General features: G+C 42.0%; 1 protein-coding gene across 4 annotated transcripts in view; it reads left to right on the top strand.

Annotated features, from left to right (window-relative positions):
* Positions 1-12,270, top strand: part of PTPRF (protein tyrosine phosphatase receptor type F) — a 376,154-nt gene that overhangs the window by 125,996 nt on the left and 237,888 nt on the right. For all 4 annotated transcript variants that reach the window (XM_063407253.1, XM_063407256.1, XM_063407252.1 and 1 more), the window contains one exon: positions 4,284-4,442. In XM_063407253.1, the coding sequence (XP_063263323.1) occupies positions 4,361-4,442 (82 nt within the window). In that variant the 5' untranslated portion in view covers positions 4,284-4,360. The remainder of the gene's footprint in view (positions 1-4,283; positions 4,443-12,270) is intronic.

Below are 12,270 nucleotides of genomic sequence, written 5' to 3'. Positions count from 1 at the left end.
CATCTGGGTGTGCCCAGTTGGTATTCTCTGACCTGCATCCTTGGGCTCACCTTGAGAATGCTCAGGAAGTTTCCACCTTGAAAAACAAACACAATTGCTTCAGGTTCCTTTTTGAAAAGACACTATTACATCCCCAGGTCAGATAAGGACATTGCTTATGCACTGGGCTCACCTTCCCACCCTGTAAGTTTCTCCGGAGTCTCTTAACAATGTTTCACAGCAAAGGCAGTGTCAGTACTCACACACACAACAAAACCTGGCAGTTCTGTGGATGTACAGGGGTTCCTGGAGGGAACTTTTTTGTGCTGACTTCTTAGATTCTTTGGGTTGCAAAGTAGCTTAACCTAAAAAGTGATTTTAATGCAGTATTTTTGTCCCTGGTTTGGAATGGGCAGGCTTGCTTTGGCAATGTTTTTCTTCACTGTGCCAGTCATGGCTGGCGACCCACGTGACACTTGTTTCAGTTCAATTTATCTTACAGAAGAGTTCATAGAGGACATAAGCTATTCAGTGCTGGTTTGAAATTCCTCTTGACTCTTTAAAGTTGACTGCTTTTTCTAATCTCTTTGCAATCTCCTGTGAGACGTGCTCATTGCCAGAATTTCTTAGTACCATATGAGCTGTTGGTATTCTTGGCTCTGTTTTAAATGAGTCCAGCCTTTTCTGCCTGTCTGAAAAAATCAAACCATGTAGGTTTCAAAAAATGTCCTCAAGACTGCCTCTTTTCCATCCACCTGCCCCACAGCAAAAGATTGATATATTTAAATGAAGATTGCTAGTTTTTTGTTGTGCTTTCCTGCTTTCTAGTTTTCTGCCAAACCAGCTCTCAGTAGCTCGAACACTGGGTTTGGAGCAGAGGCAGGAGTTTAGCTTGCTAAACTCAAAGCTGTTTTTACAAAGCCATCTGGAGTGCTTAGCCTCAGCCTAATTTTGGGTTATGTAGTCTAGAGTTTATAGTATTGCCAGGACCAGATGCAGAAGAAGAAATGAGAATGTATGTGTGTTTTTGAAAAACCTTCTTGTACTGTGTCTGGGCTCCCAAATGCAATATTAGTTGTGAGATGCTGGCCAAAGCAGTGAGATGAATGGAGGCCTTCGAATGAGGAGACTGAGATCATCTGGTGCACAGGAGATTGGTCCAGGAACAAGAGAGGGCAGCCTGAAGAGGCACAAGGTTGCTGGGGACAAGACACTTTCAGAATTCTAGGAGCATTATTTGGTCAGTTGTTGTTGTACTTGATTTTGCCAAAGCAATACCAACTTTGTATTTGTTTAGCTTGTTGCCAAAAATCTACCAATATTATCTGGTTTTTAGCTCCTTTCCATCCTAGGCTGCCTTTTGCCCCAGGAAAGGAAGTCTTTAGCATTGGTTCAGGATTGCTGTTTTACATTGTCTGCGTAACACTGGCCCTTCTAAGGGTTAACAGAGCTTCAGCTGACACCCTTGCTTTGAGTATTGTGTGTCTTGTTGGGAGAGAGCATTGTCCTTTCTAAAAAATGTGAAAGCTGAACCACTGGGAGAAGCTTTTAATATTTTCACTTTCAAAAGAGAATGACAGCTACTGAGATTTATAAAATTTTAAAACATTCCAATTTAAAGTTCTTTAATTATTGAATGCAGACAACTTTTCCATAGGCAGAGCAACCATGGAAAGAGGAATTGGGAAATTTTGATCCTGTTAAAGGCCAAAGGTGGTCTATTAACTTTAGAGGGACAGACAGCAGTCTGGCATAAGAAAATCTGGCTTTTCTACCAGATGGTAAATTATTTAGAGCACTAAACAGTTGAAAAAGATCAAGTCTATGAAGCATCTGGTAGGGTATCTGACAAGTCATCAGTTTTGCATAGTGCATGGTGTATGTATCTCGTGAACTAGAAAGGAAAGTTATAAATCTGTTGAAACTGGAGAGAAGCTTGATCACATTTACTGAAAGAAGAGAGAAATCAAGAGACAGACCTATTCTTTAGCAGAGGTTTTTGTGTTCCTGAGAGTTACTTCTGAATGAGGGCTGTGGAGGTGCCATTGACAAGACTCTGAGCAATCTGTGCTCAGGATACGCCGTTAGATGAGACACTTTCGTTGTTAAAGGAAGTGAATGAAAGAGGAAAAGCTCTCTGAAAGCTATTCATTCCCAGTGTGGTCTGACAAATACCTAAGATGTTTCAGCACCACCTGTAAAACTCATTCTCTGTCCTAATCTTAGAGAGCTTGACACACATCATTAGTTTTGACAGAGTAATTTCAATCCTTGGTGTTTCCCACCCCCTCCCCAGGAAGAGTACCCTCTTAGGGTTCTGTTCAGCCAGACATAATGCTGCTGAAAGTGCTTCACTGGGTTCCCTTCTCCAGGCAGCACGAAGTACCTCTGTACATGCAGAATTTAGAAACACAATCATCACTCTTGATCCAGGCATTTCTTCCCATGCCTGTGTGGGCCATATCTGGGGAGCTGGCTAACACTGGACCAGCTGCTTGGGGGCTGAACTATTCTATTGCTGAAATACAGCTTATGGAGCTACAAAGATACAACTACCTGTATCTGGTTTTGCTATGTAAGACACGTCAATGGTACTTTTAGTAATCCTTTGGTGAGAGTTGAGTGAGGATAGGGAAGTTGGAAGGCAGCAAAGATAACTGAGTGTGTGGCTGGTACAAAGAGCCTCTTCTGCAGTATTCAAAAATTTGGTGCTGAACTTAGTTCGATTTATGCTTTCTCATTGAGACAATAAAAACAGGATGAGATGATCAGTATTCTCTCCGCATCTAGGTTAGAACTAGGTTATTTTGTAAAGTATTTTCAGATGTCTTGGCTGCAGAAGATGTTGCATAAATAAAGATTTCTCTGTGTTGTGTGATATTACAACATGTGAAAAGATTTACTGTGCAAATACAGTAACAGAATGGAGAAGAATCATGATCTCCTGTTTGTTAGTACTATGCACTGTAAATATTTGCAAAGTTGTATTCTCTTGAGATTTCTTGTGGATTTCCCTAGGCACAACTATTGCTGGCATTCTTTGAGCACCGTGTTTTTGTCAGAAGTAGACGTGTTTGTAACTTGTGATACTTCCATCAAAAGCTCAGCGGTTTCCAAAAAAACAATACACTTCCAAACCTAGCAAAATTCAGAAATATCTTTGTTAGAGCAGTCTTGAAGGTGTTTTTGAAATGTCTGCCAATGTGAGTAAGAGTGGCATGTTGTGCCACCAGCAGTGTGCACAGTTGCAGGTACTTAGCTTCAAGAATACTCATGGGGTCCACTCTGGCTGGCATCTGCCAGCATGAGATTTTTTCACTAAAAATGCTGTCTCGGTAAGTTTGGTAGCTCTGTAAGCTTAGTGATACCTTCTGCAGCTTAGTGGAGAATCACATCTTCTTCATCTCACACTGAAAGTGTCAGCCCCTGTCACTGCTGAGTGTGGTCACCGAGGGCATGTTGCTTACTAGCTCCTTTAAAGTTTGTAATAGTTGTTAGACTTTAAGATGGAAGTACAGTGAGTATATTCTCATTAAAAGATAAAGAAGGCAGGTACACAGATATTGTGTTCTTTTAAAATACTTGCCTTTGTATTGCTGGTTTTCAAGGAATTTTCTGTATTTGAATATTCAAGCAGAATTTGCAAGATAATTTGGTTTGTTTAGGAGAGGGAATATCCAACCATGAATTCTTTTAGGTAGTCATTGCCTCCATTTTGAGGAGTTTGAAGCTGTTTGCTGTGGGTAAAGCTTCTCTTTATAGACACTTAATATTCTGCTGTGACTTTGGTGGCCCTGTGAGCTGACAGCTGATCCAATTCAGCTTCTGTTTCTTCTGCTTGAACCTGCTGAGACTTGTCTGGTGTGCACCAGCCCAGCTTGATGGTCCAGGATGTGCTTCACATCCAGTTTGATCACAAACCCTCCCTACATACACAGTCAAACACATCTGTCTAGGGCACGTGGAAGGAGAGTTACAAGAGTTTAAGACTGTTTCTTGTATGTAATGTGCAGCTTCAGAACTATTTGTTGTGAACAACAGCAACTAAAGAATGCATTAATGGGCCATAAACCAGACTGTAGATGAATCTAAACTTGGAGACAGGTGCATTTATGCCTGCTGACCCTTGAAATCAGCTTATTGAATTTGGAGGCGTGTGTGGTGCTCTACTGCTCATGCAGGGAAGATAGGTAAATTTCTCTTCAAAAGTATCTGTAATGATGTTTTTGCAATGCAATTTGGTATACTGGCAGTTAATCTGTGCGTCATAATAATTTTCCTTTTCTCCCTCTTTTGGTTTGCAGGAGTAAGTCTGTGTCTGTAACACTGGATGTACTGACCACTTGCCTGAGACTGAAGAGGACTTGCTCTAATTTGGAATATGGTGCCTAACTTCTGCATCCCAGTACTCACTGTGCCAGCAGCCATCCTCTGCTTAATGCTGCCTTTAGCAGGAGCGGACAGTAAGTAACATTTGGTTTTGGAAAGCTCAAATGCCTTGCAGAATTTCTTTCCAGAAATATTAAACCTTCTTTGTACTGGAAACTGAGGGCTAAGAGACAACTCCCCCCAGTCTTCTATTTCCCAGTGTGCGCATTGCAGATAAACAGGGTGTGTGCGAAGGGGCACGAGGAGAACTAAAAAGACTGACAAAATTTATTCAAGTGCAGAAAGAATTTCTGTAGAAGCTGCGAGATCAAAACCTGACAGTTTGATTTCTAACACGCACAGACGAGTAAAGAAAATTGGGGGCGGAGGAAGAAAGAAGTATTGGGGTCACAGTAATCCCTGTTACTTTTTCCTTGTTCTTTTGCCAGCTCTCGTAATTTGTGTAGCACTGAGACATCTCTCCTGAGTCAGCAGGCAGTTGCTGTAGGAGAAAGCTGTTGGGGAAGAGGGTGCAAGTTCTTACCTTCTGGTGTAGCTCTCCTACACCTATACTTTGGCAGAATTGGAGTACGGTGTTTCCTTGTGGTCGTACTTTTAGCTGTTGTGTCCTTGCTGTTGTCCTGGCAGTCCCGTAGAGTTGTGACTGGCTTTAGTTAGTCCCATCCAGCCAAGGGGAAATATGTGCACAAAATGCTGTTGTGGACAGACAAGAGGAGAAAAACTTTGCTAATGGTAGCCTACTTAAAACACCTTACAGTAGGAATGTCTTGTGGAATGGGTTATGCAGAGAGCAGGAAACCTCGTGGCTTTTTTGCATAATCTTGGGATATGTATTTTTTAAGCAATCCCCAGGTATTTGTGCAGACACCCCGCCCCCCGCCCCCCCCCCCCCCCCCCCCCTTTTTCTTTTTTTTTTTAACCTGTACCCAGATTTTCAATGTCCAAATGTCTGCACATTCATCACAGACTCTGGCAGCTGTGAATACTTCTTGCCTCTGAAAGTACCCAGGGCTCTTGGGATGCTTGAGTTGACCATGATGCACCTCCTGAGCTGCCAGCAGTCATCTCTTTCTCACTGCAGCTTTAGATACCAGGCTTATAATAAGATGTAATTTTGTGAACGTTGAAGGAGATCTTGATTCATGTTGTTAGGAGCCTGGCTGAATGTAGGAAACAGACTGGGGGGTCCTAAGTGTCCTTGACTGAAAGGAAGACTTAAATTTAGAGAAGCTGGAGAGAAGAGTGAAGGAGAGATGTGAAGAAACATAACACATCCAGTTCTTTTGTTATCTTTAGGGATGACTTGCTCAGGCAGCAGATTAATATGGGTCTGTATGAGTCTGAGCTGCCTCTTAAACTGAGGGCAGCAGCTCTCTTCTTCCTCAGTTTACTTTGCTGTCTGATGGTGCTGCTGAGAGGTGCTTATGCAGATCACTTTATATCTGCACATTGTAGCCCATTTTGGAATCTGGCATAGAGAAGTACTTGTTTAGTGTTCTGAGGTGTATAAAAATTCCCTGAAATTTGTTATCTTCATACTGGCTCCTACAAAGGAGAGAAGCATCACTTACATCACAGATGTGCAGAAGCTGGTGGAGCATGAGATGTCCTAGGACAGTTCTTGGCCTGAGGATAACTTGTGGTAGAGGTGGTTTGCTAATTTTGTGGAATACTTCCACGTCCTTAAATTTAACAAAATTATCTCTGTTTCTGTGTGGTGGTGTCTCAGATGTGGAATATTACTGTGTTGAGCAGCAAGTTTATCTGTATGTATGTCTTTTCTCTGGTGCAGACTGATTCAGAATTGCTTTTTCCTAATCCGGAAGGCAGCTCTGGAGGGCACTGACCTTTTAACCACCACAGCCACCATGGATTAATCAAGGGTTTCCTAGGGTGGAAAGTGTTGCTCCGTGTATTTTAGCAACTCAGAGTTTTTCTATCATCCTGCCCACTGAATCTTGCCACTGACCCTCAGAGGCTGGGAGCTGTGTGAAAGGACCTGTTTGCTCTGTGCCTCTGCAGGGGTAAAATGTCAGCCCCAAACCCTGCATTTTTTGGGACCTGCCATCTGTGATGCAGACAAGTGATGCAGTAGTGAATCTGGCATTGGAGAATCCTGATTCAGGACAGTAGTGAAGGGCAAGGGGAAGATATGACAATATAAGGACACTGGAGCTTCCAGAAGAAGCTAGAGCGGGATACTGTGAAAGGAGCACCCCATGTGCAACTCCTCTGTTTTTCAGTCCCCACAGCAACCAGTTGGCCTCAGTGAAAGAACATTTATTTGCACTGGTTATGACTGTTCCCAAGAAATCATTGTGATTCTTCCTTTTCCCCATTGCAGTGCTGCTTGGAGTCAGTGGAGGGATGGGCAGGCTCTGTATCTGCAAAGCATTCCCACGTTTCCCCCACTAAAAAAACCAGGATAGTGGGAGCAGGGTTATCCCCAGATTTTTTTGAGTCAGTCTCCAAATTTTTATAGGAGCAGGAAAAGGACAGCTGGAGGATGGGCTGTGCTGCATCCCTGGCATGGCTGTGGCTGGGTGCTCAGGGAGCACCCACGACTGGCTCTTCCCTACCTTCCCCACCTGCTGTTGCTGTAACACATCTCAGTGTCGCTGCTGTGGCTGCCTGACAATTAAGGCAGCTGGCAGAAAGCTGAATGTTAGTGCCTGAGATAAAGCAGATTTAGTGTGTACTGCCTGGCAGAACCAGTGCCAGGCTGTGCGGGTGCCTCCCCTGGAATGGAGTTCCCAAGAGCTGTGGAGAATGTCAGCGATGAGGAGTTGAAAGGGCATCCAAAGGTTAAAGGGAGTGGCAGGGTGTCAGAAAAAGAGGGGCTCGCTGGGTGCCTCCCTGCCAGGGAGGGGAGCCGTGGTTTCCTGGCTGCTCTGGTGGGGTGCTGGGAGGAGAAGGTGAGTGGGAAGGGGCACATGCGCACGAACAGTGGATACAGAAGTGCTAATTTGGCAGACAGCTATTTCAAATCCTCCCCAGCTTTTACAGACTGCAATAAGAAACTATTAAATTTTCTCTGTGATCTGACTGTGTTTCTGTCAGGGTGACCCTAATTCCATTAGAGCAGCTCGGAGCTGATTCAGGATGGCTGTTTTACCCATTCTCTCTCAGCTTGCTTGTGTGGGTTTTTTATACACTCTGTGCTTCCCTGTCTGTCAGCTTTTGATTGTGCATCGGAAAAATGGCTTTGCAGATTTCAGTTAATGTTCAGTGCAATTGTCACCTAAAAGATGCTTTTTTTTCAGCTTTTGAAAATGTCTCATTTAGTCTAATAAAATAAAAAGCAAAAAAATCCCCTCTCAAAACAAAATGCAAAGAAAATAGGGAAAAATCAATACTGTCATGAGAAATCATCAGCATTGTCTTTTGTTGTTGTCTTGGTTTTTTAAAAATTAGGCTTTGTTTTTGAAGTCCTGGGCACAGGTTCCATTAGCCAAAGGAAGAGACTAGGTGACGCATCCTAGGCCTTTTTTAACTGCAGTATATATTGGTTTATCTTGCACAGAATTTCAAAGGGCTTAAGGAATAAAACCACTTCAAAAGTGACCTTGTAGAAGGAAAGAACTAAGGCAGAATTAAGCCAACTACCTGTGAATTGATACCTGGTAAACAAACAATTTGCACCTTTTTATTTCTAGAGACAGGGCAAACTTGGCTTTTATTTGAGGGGGTAGATAAAGTGTGCCTCAGTGAGCTGGTGAGGCAGAGCTCAGGCTCCCACCACCTCTGGCCAGAAGGGACCACAAGTCTGAATTGTCTTAAGGCTGCCCCTGAAATAAAGAGTTATATCATATCTGAATGTACATCTTGTACATGAGGGTTTTTTTTTGGTGTTGTTGGTTTTTTGGTGGATTTTTTTTTCCCCCCCATTTCCCCCCGTTTCTTGGATGCTAATTGAATTGCGGAGACACATGAAAAAAAGAAACTAAAAAGGTAGGATGCTGATGCTTGTGAAGGTTGAGAAAAGAAAGAGTACTAAGATGGCTTTTCTAGATATGGTGATGTCTCAGAGTCAGAAGAATAGTAAGATGGCCTTTCTAGCTTCAGGTGAGCTCTGTTTTGCCAGGGATTTTGCATTGTACCTGAAGTGCTGTCCGGAGGTTTTGGGTGGAAGAGCACCGGAGGGAGCACTGTTATGGCACTAGTTTCTCCTTGTCCCCAAACTCTGCTGTCTGCCCTGACTGTTTTGTGCTCCCAAGACCAGCCTGGCTCGTTTTGACTCCCTGATTCAGCTCTGCTTCCTTTGCTTCATAACCTGAATGGTGCCTCAACAAGAGCTCAACCCCAAATAGAGCTGCTCCAGGCCACGCTGTGGGACGGCCTTGCTGTTGTGCAAGCTTGGAAAATGGCCACTTTGCAGTGCTAGGCAGCAGGATCCCTTTCCAAAAGCTGGACATGAGGCTTCTCCACTGCTGCCTTGCCTCAGTTTGTGTTCCCAGGTTTCCTGTTTGCATGCCTGTCCCCAAACACTGCATCTAGTGATTATGTGTAATTGATGCAATTGGATCCAGGTATTGCAGCACAGGTAAATACTAATTTTCTGCAATTCTACCTTGACTAGCTTGACATATTCCATCAGTAAAAAGAACATGGAAAATACTGTTTAGGAAAACCCCTGTACCTGAGGCATTGAGGTGGCATCATTAGGGCTGGGTTGAAATATTAACCACAGTTATTGTGCAGTGTTTATTTCTGGTGTCCTTACTCATGACATATAAATATATATATTTAGGTAGGAATGGATTCTGCACTTTTGTGTAAAATACCTAAATACTGCCTGCTCATAGCTGGATGTTGCAGACATCAAGGTAGAAGGGATGAGGACAAACATCATCTACAGAGTAGACAATGGATCTTTTTCTGCATTTATAGCCCTTTTAGCTCTAGCACTTGCAGAAACTGTGAATTTGTTTGGGTTGCTACCCACAACAAATCACAGCATGATGATTTGTCTCCTTTCATGTATTGTTAAAGCCACCATCATTCATCAATGAATGTCAGCTGGCAGGTCAAAGGTGTGCTTAGCCCCAGATCCCTCATCCAGTAGTGGTCAGTATGAAGATCTATGGAGGATGTAAAAGCAGAATAAATACACAGTGATCTCTTCCTGTTGTCTTCTTGGAGCCCTCGGTGAGTGGTGGCTCCTGAACTCACAGAGGTGCAGCCAGAATTCCTCTTCTGCCTTCACAAGGGACTTACTGTGATTAAATATCTGTGTAAATTATCCACCACAGTGACAAATGTTGAGGGGATGATGTATTTAATGCTTGTTCTTTGAGAGAGTCTGTGCTTATTGGCTTGGCGATACAGAAAACCGATAGAACTACCTGCTTACAATTTTATCTTCAGTGTAGATTCATAGATTTTGAGGCCAGAAATCAGATCAGAGCAGTCTTTACTCTGACCTGTGTAGCACAGGTTGTATAATTTCAGTAGGAATTTCTGTGTCTGCTTTTAACAGCTGTGGATGAGCTAACACGTAGCTTTTGGGAGGCTGTCCAATCATGATTTGAAAACTAAATGATAGAGAATTTACCCATCTCCTATATGATCTGTAAAAATAGCAAGTAATCATTACTTTTTCAAATGTGTATTTATTTCAAGCTACCTTTATGCATTTTTAGGATTTAGACACTGGATATTAGAACATCTGTCAGTGGGGCTGGAGATATCTGCTATTTAATGCCATCTCCTGAGGAAGCAACTTGGAGTGGAGGAGTTAGAGAACCTGAAAGTTTGTCCTTTTTGTTGTAGAAAAAATGGATTCGTCTTGTTTCTTTTCTGACCAGATATAATTTTTATTGTTCCTCAGTAATCTGCCAGACTTTTCAATATTTTAGATTTTCAGTATTTTAAAGTCAGGGGACCAGGACCAAGACAAGTAAGTGGCTGCATTTTCCAACAGTACAATGACACTTTAGCTTTTTTACCCACAGCACTCAGCTGGGAAAGTGGTCTTCCACTGTGACCTCTTAATTCCTTTCTGGACCTCTGATTCCCAGGATGCAAACCCGTATTTCATTAGTGTGACTTGGTTTTTTGCTCATGAATATCTGTCCCTATGTACATTAAAATGTGTTTTATTGGATCCCAGCTCATTTAGTCATCTGAGTAATTCTTTAAAGCTAATTTTCCCTTTCTGTTTGTAGCTGAATTCCAGTCTTGGTAAAGCTTACCCTTTACTTTCCAAATCTAATTGCAAGTTGGTTGCAATTCATTCACAGATGTTAATCAGTTGTGGCTATTTGCAGAGGCTGATATTTGTATTTTAAGGAGATATTTGAAACACCTTGTAGTAGTGATGGTAACAATCTTTGCAGATGGAAAGGAGTGCCAGGAAACGGATAGAATAATATGGTTTGTGGTGATGCTCCTGGCTATTACTAGTACTGATGTCAGAAAGGGAAAAAGTACAAGATCTGCTGGAGCTTTCAGTGTTTTAGCTGAGTAGTTGTAAAAAGCAATGATGTGGTAATAGGAATGCTTTTTTGGTTTCTTTGATTATCTCTTCATTATACTGGTGCTTTAGAATGATACCATAATATAAGATGATCAAGCTCATTTTTGTGAACAACCAAGAGTATGAAATTTGTTTGCTCAAAATGTTAGTCAATCTTTTTTGATGTTGAACATGCCTGGTTTAAAAAGGAGTGGGGAAAAAAAGCATCTGTTCATGGATGCTTTTTCTCTGGTAAGTTGTCTATCTTTATGTATCAGGAGCTGAAAAGCAGTGGTGTACTCTTAATTGAATGCTCTGTTTAGTCCCTTGTGAGAATCAGTGCTTTGTCTGTGCCAGAGACAAATCTCATTTATTTTGTTGGTGTGAAAACACTGTAGGGTGCTTACTGAAACTTTTAAGTCATAGAAATGCCTTTTGCCTTGCACACTTTACTGACATATGATCACTGAATTAAATCAAAGCACTTTTTGTAGTGGATGATGGCTTTATATTTTTATATGAATTATAGCCTGGAATGCTACTACATGAGGTTATTCTAGTTGAGCTGATAGTAGATTCTCTGTAAGTAACCGAAGTCTCATGGAAAGGACCATCATCAGTCCTCTGTTACCACTGGTAAATACTGCAGATTTAAAAGAAATCACTCAGAATTCTTGCTTGATTTTGCTGCTTTTCATGCAAATTGTTTTATTTTTTTTTTACAAACACTGTCTACTTATGGTAACTGTTGGCTTGCCTCAAAGGTGAGTAGCCCTTGGCAGTTAATCGTCACACGAGGAGAAGACAGTGACTGTTGAGCCTCCATTCTTTGTTATAAGGGTGCAGAATGCAGAACACCTACGTGTTTTCTTTGTGTTTATTTTTAGCCAAATCCACTTCAACTGTTATATTACTTCCATTAAATGTTGTTTTGAAAAGGGGTTTTGAAGAGGCCAGGAAATACTCAGCAGCTTTACACATGTAGGGATTTTGCCCCTGAAAAACTTGTAATAACCATTTTGAGCCTCAGCATTAGCACAGCTGTGCCTGGCAGGTGGAGATGTTCCTTTTCACCCCCTTGTCAAAAGCTGGGGACTTGTGCGAGTAGGAGACAGAGTTTGTTGGAAACTCTCACTTTGGCATTGGTCCTAAGACAGGGCATCGCCTTGGTTTTCAAACTTGAAACAGAAATTCTGTCTTTTAAGGTAAATGTGAGAGTTACCATGCATTGATTTCAGAATGGGTTTCGATCCCGGTGTTTGGGGAAAAAAGACATTTTGGAAGTGAGGCAGCTATAATGCATTGTACTTACTGAGTGTTTCATTTACAAGAGGGGAGATTCATTGAAGGAACAGAATGATGAGTAGTGAGATTCTTGTTATATGCTGGAAATGGTTAAAATACTGATCCGATGATGACGAGTATGTATTTTAATCCTATTTAGG

Source organism: Prinia subflava, chromosome 10 (genome assembly GCF_021018805.1).
Source record: "Prinia subflava isolate CZ2003 ecotype Zambia chromosome 10, Cam_Psub_1.2, whole genome shotgun sequence".
In the NCBI taxonomy this organism is placed as follows: domain Eukaryota; kingdom Metazoa; phylum Chordata; class Aves; order Passeriformes; family Cisticolidae; genus Prinia; species Prinia subflava.
This window is presented reverse-complemented; position numbering and strand designations above follow the sequence as displayed.